The sequence below is a fragment of the Lithobates pipiens genome, unplaced genomic scaffold (assembly GCF_037356315.1).
Source record: "Lithobates pipiens isolate NorthernLeopardFrog02 unplaced genomic scaffold, aLitPip1_a1.2 Scaffold_23, whole genome shotgun sequence".
Taxonomy (NCBI): Eukaryota; Metazoa; Chordata; class Amphibia; order Anura; family Ranidae; genus Lithobates; species Lithobates pipiens.
This window is the reverse complement of record NW_027507785.1, coordinates 319,466,877-319,486,457: the sequence shown is the minus strand read 5'-3', so window position 1 is coordinate 319,486,457 and position 19,581 is coordinate 319,466,877. Positions and strand designations below refer to the sequence as shown.

The following is a 19,581-nucleotide window of genomic DNA, read 5'->3' as shown; positions in this document are numbered from 1 at the left end:
GCCTGGTGTGTTCCTTGGTCTTCATGATGCTCTCTGCGCTTTCAACAGAACCCTGAGACTATCACAGAGCAGGTGCATTTATACAGAGACTTGATTACACACAGGTGGATTCTATTTATCACCATCAGTCATTTAGGACAACATTGGATCATTCAGAGATCCTCGCTGAACTTCTGGAGTGAGTTTGCTGCGCTGAAAGTAAAGGGGCCGAATAATTTTGCACGCACCACTTTTCAGTTTTTTATTTGCTAAAAAAGTTTAAAATATCCAATAGATTTCGTTCCACTTCACAATTGTGTCCCACTTGTTGGTGATTCTTCACAAAAAATTTTAATTTTATATCTTTATGTTTGAAGCCTGAAATGTGGCAAAAGGTTGAAAAGTTCAAGGGGGCCGAATACTTTCGCAAGGCACTGTATAGATAAAAAAAACACATAAACATTATATATATATATATATATATATATATATAATAAAAAAAAAATATATATATATACATATATAATTTATGGATTCATTTGACATATTATTTATTTGTATGTATTATAATAAAAAAAAAAAATCATTTGATAAAAAAAAAAATATATATATATATTTGGTGGATTCAGAGACAAAACACAAGCACAGATAAACGGATATTCATTTTAAGTTCTTTGCCTGTATATTGTCCTGAAATTGACTCCTAAAGCACAAAGTAAGAAAAAAAAAATATATAAAATTGTACTATGAATAAGAGCCCAATTAAAGTTATAACTCATAATTTATTGCTGGATAAAATGACGATTCTCACAATGCACTTACCTTTCCTTAAATTATAGTTTTGGAATGACGAGCTGGCGGTGGGATTTATATAACCCTCTAGACGGCCATACACGTGTAAAGGATTGGCGTTATGTGGGATTATAGCGCGGAATGCGGTTCCATCCTGACCTTTTCAAAATTCGGCAGAATGATGGACGTGCGACTTCCAACTCGCACATCTAGTCTTGTTTTACTACGCTGTCAGAGCCAAGGGGAAGGTAAATTTGGCTGCATGGCAAATATAAAATATCAGAGACTTATAGGCTTAATAATCAATTGCAGCCAGAATTCAGTGGTCACAAGTTCAACTTTTTCATTTTTTTATTTTTTTGTCAAATACCGGCCATAAATCCATATCCATATCTCCACCTGATTACCATTTCGGATTTTGTGAGAAGTCTGGGCCGGAAGTCTACTAGTTTGGTTTAGATAAATAAAAATTAGAACTCCTCATAGAATCATTCAATGGAATGTAGACATAGGGGTGCGCACAGGGTGTGCCGGATGTGCCTGGGCACACCCTAATCACAGATTCCCTTCTGCTGCCCGGGTCCGCTCGTCTGTGTGCTAGTCCGATGGACAAAAACCGACGCTAGGGCAGCTATTGGCTACTGGCTATGAACTTCCTTATTCTGGTCCGGTCGTACGTCATCACGTTCGAATCCATCGGACTTTGGTGTCATTGTGTGTGGCCAAGTCCGTTGCACCGCATACTAGCTCATTATGCCTTTTCCCTTGCAGGTCTGAAAAAAAAAAAAGTCAGCGGGTTTACTCCCATACTCCCACTTTAAGGCGTCAGCATACCGAGACTCTGCAGACCCTGATGTAACGGGCAACGCGTCGCGGCTGACCCTAATGTAAAGGGGAACTCTGATGTAAAGGGGAGCTCTGCGGACCCTGATGTAAAGGGGAACTCTGCGGACCATGGTGTAAGGGGGAATCCTGCAGGACTCTGGTGTAAAGGGGAACTCTGATGTTAGGTGGTCTGTGGTCACCAGAGCACAGCATTCATCAGCATTCCCTTTTACATCAGAGTTCCCACTTACCTCAGGATCTGCAGCATTGCTCTTTACATCAGAGTTCCCCTTTTACAGCAGGGCCCGCAGAGTTCTCCCTTGCCCTTGCACTGGTAGGGTGAACCTTGCAAACTCTGATGTAAAGGGGAACTCTGAGGACTCTGTATTAGGTGGGAACAATGCTGGGAATGCTGGTGTGTGTGTGTGTGTGTGGGGGGGGGGGGGGGGGTAACTTTGATGACCAGAGTGAATACACTAAGGTAAGGGGGATTCAGATCTGGACACTGATGTAAGGGGCACTCTGATAGGGACCCTTACATCAGTGTCCCCCCTTACATCAGTGTTCCTATCAGAGTGCCCCTTACATCAGAGTCCAAATCAGAACTCCCCTTACATCAGTGCCCCCCCTTATATCAGTGTCCCTATCAGAGTGCCACTTACATCAGTGTCCTTATCAGAGGGCCCCTTACATCAGTGTCCAGATCAGAATCCCCCCTTATATCAGTGTCCCTATCAGAGGGCCCCTTACATCATTGTCCAGATCAGAATCCCCCCTTATATCAGTGTCCCCATCAGAGTCTTCCTTTACTTCCATGATTCAGCTTACACTGTGTAGCAGCAGGCCGGGAGTCGGTCCAAGCAGCCGAGGACACAGGGCAGCAAGGGGATAATGTGGGGATAGCGCTGGGGACAGGGGTGGACTGACAACTCATGGGGCCCCCGAGCAATAGGAGATTATGGGGCCCAAAGGGCAAGCCGATATTATGGGGCCACACAGTATACACACAGTATACAATCACACCGTATACACATACATGTACACACAGTATACACAGACATGTTTCTATTGGCTGGGAAGGTACTGGAGAGGTGGGGCAGCCATAATCTCGGGATTTTTAGACCAAAAGGATGTCGGTAAGGGACATTTCAGAGACAGATGTAAAAAAACCACACAGATTTTGACATACTGTCCCTGGTTTTACTGAGGCTGGCAACCCTGATTGGGCCCCCTAGTGGCCCGGGGAACTCGGGCAGTGCCCGAGTGGCCCAATGGTCAGTTCCGCCCCTGGCTGGGGACTATCTGTGAGGGAGGGGCTAAAGAGGCGGAGAAAAACTTAGAATCCTGTGCTTTAAGTCCGAGGATCACTAGGGGCCAGATAAAATCTCCTAGCATGTGGCCCTCGGGCCGTAGTTTGACCTTAGCAGATCAGAAAGATTTTTTTTTCCCCTGTTGCTGAGCTTTATACGTTTTTTTTTTTCTATTGGTTGAACTCAATGGACTTGTGTCTTTTTTTTTTTCAACCTAATTTCGTAAGTTTGTTGGCGGTTCTATAGCAAGGACCTTAAAATTCATCAGCGGCTCGTCCCTTAAAACTTCCTATCAAATCAGTAGAAGCATACTCAGCTCACCTCCCATCATCATTGTTTATCTCATTATTCTACAAAGCCGTCTGTTCAAACAATACGATATCCAGTGGTGGCGGCCCTGCTCCCGGAATACATTAAGTCACAGAGCCGAGATTAAAGCTTTCTATATTCTTGGTTAACGCGACCTTTTAAAAACGTACCAGACATAAATCTGCATTGTCACCACTTTTCAGAACCCGCATACCGTCCCCCGATGAATACATAATGAAAGGCTGGTGTGATCGCCGCCGGAGAGCTGTCCTAACCGGACTCCAGAGACAGTCTGAAGTAAGACGACATAGTCTGTGCATTTTAGGGCCCATTCACACCACGACTCCAGACTTTTCATTTTGAATGCTGAGATAAAAATGATCACCTGGGCTTGGTATGTCTACTAAACTGAAGGTGGCCATACACGGTTCTGCTTAGCAGGTCCCCACATCCACAAAGATCTACTGTCAGGACCTGGATCACCTGTTGGCGGCGCTGTGGTTCCCTAGGTGGAGGGTTGTAATTACAGTGTCCACCAGCAGGTGTCTCCCAGCAGCCAGCTGACACCAGTAATAAGTTTCTCCTGATGCTGGCTGCTGGGAGGGTATTTAGGCTCTCCCCAACGAAGTGCCTCTCGCTCCAGTGTTTTGCCAGATACTGCTGGAGGTTATCCTTTTCCTCAGTGGCGGCTGGTGGTTTTTTGTTTGGGGGGGGCAGCAAACAACCACCCCCACGTCCGCGGCACCTCACACCCCCCCATTCCCCCCCCCACTGTCTGCCGGCCAGTCCATCGGCACTTACCCCATCATGGCGGCAGGCATCGTAGGGTATTGGGCATTGCCGGGCATTCAAGGAGCGTCAGGGATCGAGGCACCAAGGGATCGTGCATCCGAGGAGCTGCGGGGATAGGGCATCAGCGGGCATCCAGGCATCAGCTATTCTCCTCCTCACTTCCGCCATGTGTCTCCTCCTCTCCTCCTAGGCGTCCAATAGGAGCGTCTGTCCTTTCAGCCAATCTGGAGTCGGGTATAAGACCCGCTTCCCGATTGTCCAGGAGGAGGATTAGCTTATATACATTCAATAAAATAAAAAAATCACGGACTGGTATCTGACTCAAGTGTGCCTGTGAAGATTCAGTGAGCCTGGCTGTGCAGGGTGGGGGAACCCAGTTTACTTGTGGCTCCTCAGTGGGTGCACTACACATATACTGCTAACATCAATGATCTAGTTAACTAACTGTAAGGAGCATTCTTCACACTGACCACCAATGTAAGGAGCATTCTTCCCACTGACCACCAATGTAAGGAGCATTCTTCCCACTGACCACCAATGTAAGGAGCATTCTTCCCACTGACCACCAATGTAAGGAGCATTCTTCCTACTGACCACCAATGTAAAGAGCATTCTTCCCATTGACCACCAACGCAAGGAGCATTCTTCCCACTGACCACTGATGTAAGGAACATTCTTCCCACTAATCTTCAATGTAAGGAGCATTCTTCCCACTGATCACCAATGTAAGGATCATTCTTCCCACTGATCACCAATGTAAGGAACATTCTTCCCACTGATCACCAATGTAAGGAACATTCTTCCCACTGATCTGAAATGTAAGGAACATTCTTCCCACTGATCACCAATGTAAGGAACATTCTTCCCACTGATCACCAATGTAAGGAACATTCTTCCCACTGATCACCAATGTAAGGGACATTCTTCTCACTGACCACCAATGTAAGGAACATTCTTCCCACTGATCTGAAATGTAAGGAACATTCTTCCCCCTGACTACCAATGTAATGGAACCCTTTTCCCACTAACCGACAGTGTAAGGAGGCCCCTTTCCCAATGACCACCAGTATAAGGTGGTCCTTCTCCCACTGACCACCCCATAGTACTTTTTATCTGCCACTAGGTGTCTATCTCCATTCAACCCACTCCCTTGAGCTCTAGTCATCCTAGATCCACCAAAGCTGAGACCAGGCAGTGAAATGGGAAGCAGCACAGCGATTAGCTCATCTCTCTTTCACTCTGCCCTCTCCTCCTATCAGCACACTTCTTGCCATCACATGAACCGATTGGCTCCTTGTGCTGCTTCTTCCTCAATCCAGCTCTACCAGAGCTCCTGAGGCTGATACCATTTCCCATTCAGACACTTACACTGCTTGCATTTACAAGATACATTAAGACCCCTTTCACGCTGAGGTCGTTTTTCAGGCATTTTAGTGCTAGAAAAAGTGCCTGTAAAGCGCCTGAAAACTGCCTCCCATTTATTACAATGAGTGCTTTCACACTCGGGCAGTGCGCTTGCAGAACGTTCAGAAAAGTCCTGCAAGCAGCATCTTTGGGATGGTTTGGGAGTGATGTATACAGCGTTCCCAAAATGCCCCTGCCCATTGCAATGAATGGGCGGCGCTTCCGAAGCACCTGAAAAGCGATTCGGAAGCGCCGTAACACGGGAGTTTTTAACCCCCTTCTTTGGGGTTGGAAGCACCAGATATAAAAGACACAAATAAATGCAACTCTGCATTCATTAATACATCAATAAGACCCCTTTCACACTGGGGCCGCAGTCGCGTTAGCGCTAAAGCTCCGCTCGTTTTAGCAGCGCTTTAGCGCTAACGCAACCACGGCCCCAGTGTGAAAGGGGTCTTATTGATGTATTAATGAATGCAGAGTTGCATTTATGTGTGTCTTTTATATGTGCCTGGAGCTCAGCGTTCACTTGCTGTTGAAGAGTTTCTGGACCGGCCTCCAGAGAGACCGGAAATAAAACAACGCGCTATTGTCGAAAATTCTCTTTTGAAATTTATTGGTGGAAAGTTCTAAGAGCTTTATTAAAAAAAATAAAAAAAATAGAAAAAGTGAAACATTTCATATGAAGACGATTTACGAGTTCTCATAAAACTGCTACAAACGGCTGCATTAAATACAAGTACTGTACACTGCGCTGGGTACGGCACCCCAGGGACGGACAGTAATATCCCCGTTACTATCTGTAAGGTTAAACGTGGCCGTTCACTTCCCGCCGCCGGCAGCTTTATATCGGCACGGAGCAGATGTATCTGTGCCTCTCGCTGCAGCTTTTCTCCGTCCATTCCTTCCTTCTCCGGACGAGGATGCAGCTTTCCTTCGAGGCTCCGGACAGAAACGAAGATGATGGCTTGAAGTTGCTGGATGTCCAGTGTTGTCCGTTTGCCCAGGACCAGGGCGGGCGTCTCTCTGATGACTTCAGGCCTAAAGGATTAACAAAAAAAAACGTGATCCCAATGGCTCTTGACCGTTATTTTGACAGCACAATCACTGTGCTGGGAGCGTGCACTGGGCATGCTCTGTGCATAGAAATCTCGGCCATCCATAAAAACATACAGTATGTGCATGTATTGCCATATATGCATTACGTGGGCAGCGAGAGGTGACAGGGCACAGTCCACCCTTAGGGCCATGTCTCCCATTTTTAGGGTATAACGTGTAGACTGGTCACAGACCGTATACCCCCCCACCTTTAATTGTGGGGTGCCTCATACTCTTGCTGCATTAAAACATTTTTATGGCTGTATCTGGTTCCACTAGGGTTGCCACCTGTCTGGGAGTCACCCAGACAGTCCAGGTTTGAAAACCTGTGTCTGGGTTTCAGTCCATCTGAAACCCGGGCACATCAGTGGCAGCTCCTCATCACCATTCCTTCTATCCCTCTCTCCTCTCCTGTTGGCTTCCAGTGCTTTTAATTTTATTGGTGGGGGGTGCTTTAACTGGGGTACAGACTGATTTGTTACTATGTAACTGACTTGGGGCGAATTATACTGGGGGACAGACTGACTTGGGGCAGATTATACTGGGGGACAGACTGACTTGGGGCAGATTATACTGGGGGACAGACTGACTTGGGGCGAATTATACTGGGGGACAGACTGACTTGGGGCAGATTATACTGGGGGACAGACTGACTTGGGGCAGATTATACTGGGAGACAGACTGACTTGGGGCAGATTATACTGGGGGACAGACTGACTTGGGGCAGATTATACTGGGAGACAGACTGACTTGGGGCAGATTATACTGGGGGACAGACTGACCTGGGGCAGATTATACTGGGGAACAGACTGACTTGGGGCAGATTATACTGGGGGACAGACTGACTTGGGGAGGATTATACTTGGGGACAGACTGACTTGGGGAGGATTATACTGGGGGACAGACTGACTTGGGGTGAATTATACTGGGGGACAGACTGACTTGGAGCAGATTATACTGGGGGACAGACTGACTTGGAGCAGATTATACTGGGGAACAGACTGACTTGGGGCGGATTATACTGGGGGACAGACTGACTTGGGGCGGATTATACTGGGGGACAGACTGACTTGGGGCAGATTATACTGAGGGACAGACTGACTTGGGGAGGATTATACTGGGGGACAGACTGACTTGGGGAGGATTATACTGGGGGACAGACTGACTTGGGGCGGATTATACTGGGGGACAGACTGACTTGGGGCAGATTATACTGGGGGACAGACTGACTTGGGGCAGATTATACTGGGGGACAGACTGACTTGGGGCAGATTATACTGGGGGACAGACTGACTTGGGGCAGATTATACTGGGGGACAGACTGACTTGGGGCAGATTATACTGGGGGACAGACTGACTTGGGGTGGATTATACTGGGGGACAGACTGATTTGGAGCAGATTATACTGGGGTACAGACTGACTTGGGACAAATTATACTGGGGGGCAGACTGACTTGGGGGGGGGGAACTGACCATGTTTGATTTAACTACACTCCTTAAGCTTCTCCCGTTATTAACAAAATTTTTCCACACCCAATGTTCATCACGGAATGCTACATGTGCCACAATACTACTCAAATCTGTCCCAGATGTACTGGGGGACAGACTGACTTGGGGAGGATTATACTGGGGGACAGACTGACTTGGAGCAGATTATACTAGGGGACAGACTGACTTGGGGCAGATTATACTGGGGAACAGACTGACTTGGGGCGGATTATACTGGGGGACAGACTGACTTGGGGCAGATTATACTGGGAGACAGACTGACTTGGGGCAGATTATACTGGGGGACAGACTGATTTGGGGCGGATTATACTGGGGGACAGACTGACTTGGGGTGAATTATACTGGGGGACAGACTGACTTGGGGCGGATTATACTGGGGGACAGACTGACTTGGGGCAGATTATACTGGGGGACAGACTGACTTGGGGCAGATTATACTGGGGGACAGACTGACTTGGGGCAGATTATACTGGGGGACAGACTGACTTTGAGCAGATTATACTGGGGAACAGACTGACTTGGGGCAGATTATACTGGGGGACAGACTGACCTGGGGCAGATTATACTGGGGGACAGACTGACTTGGGGCAGATTATACTGGGGGACAGACTGACTTGGGGAGGATTATACTTGGGGACAGACTGACTTGGGGAGGATTATACTGGGGGACAGACTGACTTGGGGTGAATTATACTGGGGGACAGACTGACTTGGAGCAGATTATACTGGGGGACAGACTGACTTGGGGCAGATTATATTGGGGAACAGACTGACTTGGGGCGGATTATACTGGGGGACAGACTGACTTGGGGCGGATTATACTGGGGGACAGACTGACTTGGGGCGGATTATACTGGGGGACAGACTGACTTGGGGCGGATTATACTGGGGGGACAGACTGACTTGGGGCAGATTATACTGAGAGACAGATTGACTTGGGGAGGATTATACTGGGGGACAGACTGACTTGGGGAGGATTATACTGGGGGACAGACTGACTTGGGGCGGATTATACTGGGGGACAGACTGACTTGGGGCAGATTATACTGGGGGACAGACTGACTTGGGGCAGATTATACTGGGGGACAGACTGACTTGGGGCAGATTATACTGGGGGACAGACTGACTTGGGGCAGATTATACTGGGGGACAGACTGACTTGGGGTGGATTATACTGGGGGACAGACTGATTTGGAGCAGATTATACTGGGGTACAGACTGACTTGGGACAAATTATACTGGGGGGCAGACTGACTTGGGGGGGGAACTGACCATGTTTGATTTAACTACACTCCTTAAGCTTCTCCCGTTATTAACAAAATTTTTCCACACCCAATGTTCATCACGGAATGCTACATGTGCCACAATACTACTCAAATCTGTCCCAGGTCTTTCAATCCTCGTGTATACTGGAAAAACATTTTTTAAAATTGTTGTGCGCCGCTGAAGTGTTTGGGCTTGGCTTGATGAAAAAGTGGCAAAACTAGGTTCCGAGCACAGCCACACCGTCCAATGTTACCACTACTACAAGTCCCATCTGTGGCCGCAGCACAGTGCCATCTGGTGGAGGAGGATTGCATCCACCAGGGTTTCCTCCATGGATCACGGGGTTCAGTGCTCCCCCAGTGCCAGCGGGGTCGAGCTCTGTTGAGATCCTGCATCAGAGGTACCATGCCTGGAGGCAAATGAGGGACCGCTACCTACAGCAGCACACCCAGCAGACGGTATTGGTTCTTTAGGACCATCAGAGGGACAGCTGTCTGCCCTACCTGCCGAGGAACTGCCACAGTCGGTGGTGGTGTGTGGGCCTTCAGCCTTATGAGGAGCCAGAAGGATCTATGGCTCATGTCACTTCACCTGCAACATCTTGACTAGTTACCACCGCTGTTGGGGGTGCTATCACAAGGACCCCTAACCTGGGAGACCTGGTGCCCTACTTACATAGAGTGAGAGGAGGAGGAAGGGGGGGGGACCAACAGTGCCCTGGAGACCCCCCCAAAGCCCACCATTCTACCTGCCCCCAGAACAGGGGCAGAGCTACCACCTCAAGCAGTTTTCGTGCCTCCAGCGGCCAATGATCAGGGATGTTGGGGAACTCAATGTACTTGAGTTCCCCTATGTCCTGGAAGCTTTGCTTTGTACCTTAGCGGCACAGTGGCAGCAGTGGTACGAGACTGCTGTCTGGGACCATTTACAGGTGCCCAAACACCATCAGGTGCTTGTAGAAGGGACAGCCACCTCTACAGAGTTCCACCGATATCAGGTGTGGAACTGTGAATGCCATCTTTACATGGACATGGTGGTTTTGGCTCATCCCAATTCCAAGGACATCCATTATTATGTAGTTAGGCAGGTCCCAAGTAGGGATGAGCTTCGTGTTCGAGTCGAACGTACGTTCGACTCGAACATTGGCTGTTCGTGCGTTTGGTGAATTCCGAACGTTTTGGCCGTTCGCGTCAAAATTCGAGTGACGCACGCGCGGACCACAATGCACTGCGTTGGCGCAGTGCATTGCTGCCCGATGATTGGCCAAGCATGCACTGTGACCCCGCATGCTTGGCCAATCGCAGCGCCGGCAGCGAGGAGAGCCATGATTGGCCACAGGCATCCTGCCTGTGGCCAATCATAGCTCAGGCTGTGTAGTGCACGCCCCACACTATATAAGGCCGCCTTTAAGGCGGCCTCCTGTAGTGTGTTACTTTGCATCTGAAGCAGTGGGTGTTCTGTGTACCTTCAACACAGTACACACCAATCGTTTTTGGCTGATTTCCTATCTTGCTGCTGTGTAGTGGTTGTTGTCTGTGCCCTGACTGCAGTATACACCACTATATTCACCTCACCTATATAGCTAGTGATCTAGCTTTAACCACTTAACAACTGCCTATTGCCGATTTACGGCTTCAGGGCGGTTGTTTAACTCAGAGAGGCCGTTAATTAACGGCCTCCCAGAATTCTGCTCTCGCGTGCCCTGAGGTGTGCGCACTCGAGAGCATCCGTGACCGCCGGGTCCATAGGACCCGGCGCATCACGGTAAACGGCCGCTCATAGCGGCCGTTTACCACGTGATTGCTCCGTCAAATGACGGAGTGATCACTTGGAAACAAACCGGCGTCATGTTATGACGCCTGTTCCTACCTCCCCTTTCTGTACCGATCGGTACAGCGGAGGGGAAAGAGATCGGTGTCAGCAGCGATGTGGGCTGCATCTGCAGTGCCCACATCGCTGCTCACCGAATTTAACCCCTCAATTCCCTGCCAATACTCTGCAATACCAGTGCATACTCTGCAGTACCCTGCCATTACTCTGCAGTACCCCGCCATTACTCTGCAGTACCCCGCCATTACTCTGCAGTACCCCGCCATTACTCTGCAGTGCAGTACCCCGCCATTACTCTGCAGTGCAGTACCCTGCCATTACTCTGCAGTGCAGTACCCTGCCATTACTCTGCAGTGCAGTACCCTGCCATTACTCTGCAGTACCCCGCCATTACTCTGCAGTACCCCGCCATTACTCTGCAGTGCAGTACCCCGCCATTACTCTGCAGTGCAGTACCCTGCCATTACTCTGCAGTGCAGTACCCTGCCATTACTCTGCAGTACCCCGCCATTACTCTGCAGTACTGCGCCATTACTCTGCAGTGCAGTACCCCGCCATTACTCTGCAGTGCAGTACCCTGCCATTACTCTGCAGTGCAGTACCCTGCCATTACTCTGCAGTACCCCGCCATTACTCTGCAGTACCCCGCCATCACTCGAGAGCATCCGTGACCGCCGGGTCCATAGGACCCGGCGCATCACGGTAAACGGCCGCTCATAGCGGCCGTTTACCACGTGATTGCTCCGTCAAATGACGGAGTGATCACTTGGAAACAAACCGGCGTCATGTTATGACGCCTGTTCCTACCTCCCCTTTCTGTACCGATCGGTACAGCGGAGGGGAAAGAGATCGGTGTCAGCAGCGATGTGGGCTGCATCTGCAGTGCCCACATCGCTGCTCACCGAATTTAACCCCTCAATTCCCTGCCAATACTCTGCAATACCAGTGCATACTCTGCAGTACCCTGCCATTACTCTGCAGTACCCCGCCATTACTCTGCAGTACCCCGCCATTACTCTGCAGTACCCCGCCATTACTCTGCAGTGCAGTACCCCGCCATTACTCTGCAGTGCAGTACCCTGCCATTACTCTGCAGTACCTTGCCATTACTCTGCAGTACCCCGCCATTACTCTGCAGTACCCCGCCATTACTCTGCAGTGCAGTACCCCGCCATTACTCTGCAGTGCAGTACCCTGCCATTACTCTGCAGTACCCCCCATTACTCTGCAGTAACCCCCATTACTCTGCAGTACCCCCCAATACTCTGCAGTACCCGCCATTACTCTGCAGTACCCCCAATACTCTGCAGTACCCTGCTATTACTCTGTAGTACCCGCCAATACCCCGCCAATACTCTGTAATACCCTGCCATAAATTGCCATACCCAGCCATACTCAGAGATACCCAGCCATACTCGGTGATACCCTGAAATACCCAGCCATAGACGCCCCCCACCCCTCACCGCCCTCCGGTGCTTCTACCAACTCGCCAGTACGATCAAAGCCAGAATATTTTTTTTATTTTTTATTTCAGGCTTCCCAGCCTAGAGGTGAGATGTGGGGTCATATTGACCCCCCAGATTTCACTGTAAAGAGGACCTGTCACCCCATATTCCTATTACAAGGGATGTTTACATTTCTTGTAATAGGAATAAAAGTGATCAAAAATATATTTTTGGGAAAAAAAATGTCAAACTAAAATAAATAAAGTAAAATGAACAATAAAAAAATAAAATAAAAATTAAAGCGCCCATGTCCCCATGTGCTCGCATGTGCCACACATGTGAGGTATCGCCGAGAATGTTAGAGCGAGAGCAATAATTCTAGTCCTAGACCTCCTCTTCAACTCAAAACATGTAACCAGTAAAAAAATATTTAAAGCGTCGCCTATGGGGATTTTTTAAGTAGCGACGTTTGGCGCCATTCCACGGGCATGTGCAATTTTGAAGAGTGACATGTTTGATATCTATTTACTCAGCATAACTTCATCTTTCACTTTATGCAAACATTGGGCTAACAAGTGGTTAATAATAGAGCTTGCAGTCAGTAGTGTTAGGAGATAGTGCGTGCTGTCTGTGTGCTCTGTACCCAGTACATACTGCTATAATATAGGGCAGGCCCCTACTTTCAAACATCCAACTTACAAACATCTCCTACTTGCAAACGCAAGGAGACAGCAGCAAGTGAGATGAAAAAAGATGGACGACAAAACAAATTATACAGGGGTGATAACCCTTCCCTATGTTTTCCAAAAAGCTTAAAGATAGTTTTTTTGACTGGAGCTACACTTTAAAAATGTACCGGTTGAAAATGACAAACAGATTCAACTTAACACAACAAACCTACACAGTCCCTGTCTTGTTTGCACCGCCTGTATACTGCTGTTCTGAGTATATAGGGCCTGGGGGCCACACGCATTTCCTTTTTTTAATATGGGTACGGGGTTCCCCTTAATATGCGTACAAGACCCAAATAGGCTGGTAATGGGCAGGGAGGGCTACCCATGCCATGTTTCTCAATGATTTTCAACCATATTGCAGGAACCAGATATAACATTAAAACCGCAAGCAGTTTTAAATGGTGTTATTTCCGTTTAATGTCATTTTGTGCAGGGACTGTTCTAAACACGGGAAACACGTGGCACTTCACAGGCATACTACAGACACCCCGCAGGCACCATATTTAAAGGAATATTTCACTTTTTTTTTTCACTTAAATCGTCATTAAAATCAGTGCTCCCGCCAAAACGGTAGTTTTTAAAACTTTTTTTTGCAGTGACCCATGTCCCCTGAGGCAGGAGGCAGGTCCCCAAACCCTTTTTAGGACACTATCTTGCATATTAGCCGTTAAAATGAGCACTTTCCAATTCGAACGTTCGAGTCCCATAGACTTCAATGGGGTTCTAACGTTCGTACCGAACGCGGGGGTCGTTCGCAAGTTCTGGTGCGAACCGAACCGGGGGGTGTTCGGCTCATCCCTAGTCCCAAGTACAGAGGAGTGGAGAGGACCCCAAATACTATATCTAGTGTGCCCTGCAAAATCCTTTGATTCTCTTTTTTTTTTTTTATCAGCATGTACTACATATTGTGTATCTGATTTGTTCCTATTGAGTTACGGCCAAATCACATACAAAATATGCAGTTACAAGTCATGGAGGTGTGCACAACAGCAGAAAGCAGCAGGGCGTTATGCAGCCTTATGACGGATTCTATAGGGAAACAGTGATAGTGCGCACTAGGCGGCTCTCTAGTTCGCCTGGTGTTTGTACCGGCCCCGCCCGTGCTCACATCTAATTGGAATTTACTAATATCTCACCAATCCAAAATGGCTTCTTGCTGGCGAACTTCCAGAGCCACCTCATCGCCGATTGTGACTGGACACTTGTCAAATGACTGCCCGGCCTGAAATAGAGAAGCTGGGGGTTAGGCTAAATCTTTGGGAAGACCACACTCAATGTTCACCTAAACATTTTTGGATCCCGCCACTAATTCTGTTCCCAAATCTGTGATTATGTGAGCTGGAGAGTCATGAGTTCATCTAGAGGTGCCCTATATCGTAATATGTACACTCGTCTCTACCATTTACTGGGAGCCAATAAATATTAATTTATTTTTATGTTTATATAATGATAATATATTCCTTAGTGATCTACAAAGTAGACAAGGCTCCATCAGTCCCTGTCCCAACCATACCAGTCCCTGTCCCATTCACACCAGTCCTTGTCCCATTCACGCCAACCCCCGTCTCATTAACTCCAGCCCCCCTCCCATTAACGCCAGCCCCTGTCCCTTTCATGTCAGCCCCCTGTCCCATTCACGTCAGCCCCCGTCCCTTTCACGTCAGCCCCCGTCCCTTTCACGTCAGCCCCCGTCCCTTTCACGTCAGCCCCCGTCCCTTTCACGTCAGCCCCCGTCCCTTTCACGTCAGCCCCCATCCCTTTCACGTCAGCCCCCGTCCCTTTCACGTCAGCCCCCATCCCTTTCACGTCAGCCCCCGTCCCTTTCACGTCAGCCCCTGTCCCATTCACAACAGTCCTTGTTCCTTTCCCACCAGCCCCTGGCCCAATCACATCTGACCTTGTCCCATTCACACCAGCCCCCGTCCCATTAATACCAGCCCCATCCCATTAACGCCAGCCCCTGTCCCATTCACGCCAGCCCCCGTCCCATTAACGCCAGCCCCGTCCCATTAACGCCAGCCCCCGTCCCATTCACGTCAGCCCCCTGTCCCATTCACGTCAGCCCCCTGTCCCATTCATGTCAGCCCCCTGTCCCATTCACGTCAGCCCCCTGTCCCATTCACGCCAGCCCCCGTCTCTTTCACGTCAGCCCCCGTCCCATTCACAACAGTCCTTGTCCCTTTCCCACCAGCCCCTGGCCCATTCACACCAGCCCTTGTCCCATTAATACCAGCCCCATCCCATTAATGCCAGCCCCTGTCCCATTAACGCCAGCCCCTGTCCCATTCACGCCAGCCCCTGTCCCATTCACGCCAGCCCCCCATCCCATTAACGGCAGCCCCAGTCCCATTAATGCCAGCCCCCGTCCCATTCACGCCAGCCCCCGTCCCATTCACGCCAGCCCCCGTCCCATTCACGCCAGCCCCCGTACCATTCACGCCAGCCCCCGTAACATTCACGCCAGCCCCCATACCTTTCATGCCAGCCCCCGTCCCCTTCACACCTGTCCCTGTCCCATTCACACCAGTCCCTGTCCCTTTCCCACCAGCTCCTGTCGCAATCACACCAGGCCCCATTCTAATTGAAGACTAACCTAGCAGCATGTTTTTGGAAGGAAGTTGAACCCTCAGTAGTACACACATGGGGAGAACACACAAACTGTTGGCAGTGTCCTAGTGGGTAATGGGTTTAGGACTCCAGCTCTACAGGACCTCAGAGTGATAACTCTACTCCCCTACAGATGTGTCAATGTCTTACATTTGCACACAGTCCTGCTCGGCCTCCTCCCAGGTGCTCTTTTTATGGGTATTCAGATAATAGCAGTATTTCTGGTGGCGAGTCCATCCTGCAGGACATCTTCTCAGCTTCTCTGCCTATAGACAAGCAAAGCATTAATTAATATTAAACAAGCTCATTGTGACATCATTACTCATGCATGGGGAGGTTCTCTAAAGTTGTCTCTGACATCATTGCTGATATATGGACTAATACCAAATATTGACTCTAGGACTCATAGAGTTCTGACATGATTGCCAATATATGGACCAATATCAAATATGGACTCTAGGGAGGGGCTTCCCTGGAGTTCTCTCTGACATTAGGACCCATATATGGACTATTATCAAATATGGCCTCTGGGGAGGGTTCTCTCTAACATCATTGCCAATGAGAAATCCCTCTTTATATTGACAATACGGTTTCTAGAAAGAGATTTACCTGGAGTTCTCTGACAGTGTTACAAATATATGGACCAATATTAAAAATGGACTCTGGGGACAGGTTTCCCTGAAGGTCTCTCTGATCTGAAGGTCTTTCTGTTTACAAAGCCATCCACAATGCCATGCCCCCCAGCTACATCACTAACCTAGTCTCAATATAGCAACCTAATCTTTCTCTTGGCTCCTCCCAAGGCCTCCTGCTCTCTAGCTCCCTCATCACCCCTCCGATGCTCACCTCCTGGACTTCTCCAGAGCTTCTCCCATCCTCTGGAACTCTCTACCCCAATCTGTCCGACTATCTCATACTCTGTCCACTTGTAGACAATCCCTGGAAACCTATCTCTTCAGAGAGGCCTATCCTGCTCCCACCTAACAACTGTATTTCCACTCAGCCCATCCTTGACAGTTATTACCTTTTGTATCTCTTAGCCCTCCCTCTTAGATTGTGAGCTCTAACGAGCAAGGTTCTCTCCTCCTGTATTAAATTGTATTGTATCTGTACTGTCTGCCCTCATGTTGTAAAGCGCTGCATAAACTGTTGGTGCTATATAGATCCTGTATAGTAATAATAATAAATGGACTAACATTAAATATGGACTCTTGAAAGGGGTTTCTCTGAAGTTCTGTCATGCTGAGCTATATACCCTGATCTGTGTCATGCTGAGCTATATACCCTGATCTGTGTCATGCTGAGCTATATACCCTGATCTGTAAGGTTGAGCTGTGTACCCTGATCTGTGAGGCTGAGCTGTATACCCTGATCTGTGAGGCTGAGCTGTATACCCTGATCTGTGAGGCTGAGCTGTATACCCTGATCTGTGAGGCTGTGCTATAAACCCTGATCTGTGAGGCTGAGCTATAAACCCTGATCTGTGAGGCTGTGCTATAAACCCTGATCTGTGAGGCTGTGATATAAACCCTGATCTGTGAGGCTGAGCTATAAACCCTGATCTATGAGGCTGAGCTATAAACCTTGATCCGTGAGGCTGAGCTGTATACCCTAATGTGTAATGCTGAGTTATATACCCTGATCTGTGTCATGCTAAGCTATATACCCTGATCTGTGTCATGCTGAGCTGTATACTCTATCCTGTGATGCTGAGCTGTATACTCTGTCCTGAGATGCTGATCTGTATACTCTGTCTTGTGATGCTGATCTGTATACTCCGTCCTGTGATTCTGGGGCTGTATACTCTGTCCTGTGATTCTGGGGCTGTATACTCTGTCCTGTGATGCTGGGGCTATATCCTTCTGACACTATGGGTGGAACCAAGTGGAATACAGGGGACGGAGTGGGTGCATTCTTTAAGGGGTGGGGCTTATGAGAAGTGGGAGGGGTCAAAAGTCCCTATTTGGATTTGGTTCAGCTGAACACTATGAAAGTTACATTTTAGTCCTAGATGAACATTTTGCATTAAAACTCCACCAAAGCAGGATGGTGCACTGCATATAATCTAATATAATGCTGCAGCCTGTATGGAGATACTTTGAAAAAATCTACTATCTAGCTGCATCATATTACGAAAAGTTCAGATTAGGATAAACTGAGCTGATTTTGTGATTTTTTTCAGGGTTTGCTGGATGATACTGCCTGCTCACTAATTGTTTTGGCTTGTTGCCTGCAGTCTATTTAAGGCTACACCTTCTCTTTCATTTGCACACCTTTCTGAGCATTTTCAAAATGAATACCTGCTGTGTCCCGTTGCTCGATTGACGTATTGAGTCTGGAGGGGCGGAATCATGTTGGGGGCGCTCTGGAGCAGAGAGACTGGGTGGAGCTCCTACCAGCCAGACTTCTCCTCTTCTTCGGGACTGCTGAGCTCCGCTCAATGGCGTCATCCCATGATACTGTATAAGAACAAAGAGAGAGGGAAAACTGACCCCATCAGACGCAGATAGGTGAAAGGACAACTCCAACCAAGCTGTTGTATACACTTGTTTGTAGGAAATGTCTGAATTGCCAACCAATGCATAAAAAAATAGAAGTATTAGTGAGCCACAGGTTTGTATCAAGTCCAGGAAAACTGTAATTTTCTTTGGTAACAGATCAGAGGATAAAGTCAACGCGTTTCGAGGTGTCAACTCCCCCATCATCAGGGCTTGTGTGCTGACAGTTGTTTGGGAACATTGGACAATGAAAAATAAATAATTACTATTAGAGAGATCACAGGTCACCACTCTGGCAGCTGCATACTTTGTATATTTTTCACTGTCCAGAATAAATGAATAACTGCCAGTATACATGCCCTAAAGAAAGGCGGAGCTGGGAACCCCTGAAACACGTTGGTTACATCCTGTGACTTGTTATCAAGATAAATACATTTTATTACTGAACTTGATACACATTTTTGGCATCCTCATCCCTTTATACACTATTTTGCCCACTCTAGAGGCCCTAGGGCAGTGATGGTGAACCTTGGCATCTGTCAGGGCTGGGCTTAGCCCTTCCTTCTCTGAGCTGGCCGCTCAGCTGTCGGCTAATTGCCAGCTCCTATCGCTCCAAAGTGACTCAGCTGTTGATGATATCCTGCTCGTCAGTCCTCCCTACTTAAGCCGTCCAGTCCAGGGGAGCTCTGCCTTTGCCTTGGTCAACATCACAGAAACCATCTCCTGCGATCCTGTTCAAGACTTGCTTTGCTGACATCCCTTCTGGCTCCAGATCCTGTTTGCTGTTCCACTACACTGATCCCTGACTTCTGGCTTGGCTGACTATCCCTTCTGGTTACTGAACTTTGGCTGTGTTTTGACTATGTTTGTTCTTTTTACTTTTATTATTAAAAAAGTGTGATTTAACTGCACTTCTGTCTCGGCCATGGCTTCCGACAGCACCCTAGATGTTTTGGAACTACATTTCCCATGATGCTCATGCACTCTACAGTATAGTTGATCATCATGGGAAATGTAGTTCCAAAACATCTAATGTGCCAAGGTTCTCCATCACTGCCCTAGGGAACTGTGGCCAACTTTTCACCTAATACCGACACCCTTTTTAAAAAAACATGTAAAGTAATGCACCCCCCCACCCCCCCCCTCCTGTGAAAAATAACAAACACAGCTTTCACCTTCAATC

General features: G+C 48.2%; 1 protein-coding gene across 1 annotated transcript in view; it reads right to left on the bottom strand.

The window, feature by feature from the left end:
* Positions 1-5,998: 5,998 nt before the first annotated feature.
* The window catches only part of LOC143926656 (FRAS1-related extracellular matrix protein 1-like), a 264,491-nt gene continuing 250,908 nt past the window's right edge, over positions 5,999-19,581 (bottom strand). Inside the window, 5 exon segments of the mRNA XM_077450596.1 lie at positions 5,999-6,384; positions 6,386-6,452; positions 14,430-14,515; positions 16,051-16,166; positions 18,201-18,359. Of these exon segments, the coding sequence (XP_077306722.1) occupies positions 6,234-6,384; positions 6,386-6,452; positions 14,430-14,515; positions 16,051-16,166; positions 18,201-18,359 (579 nt within the window). The 3' untranslated portion in view covers positions 5,999-6,233.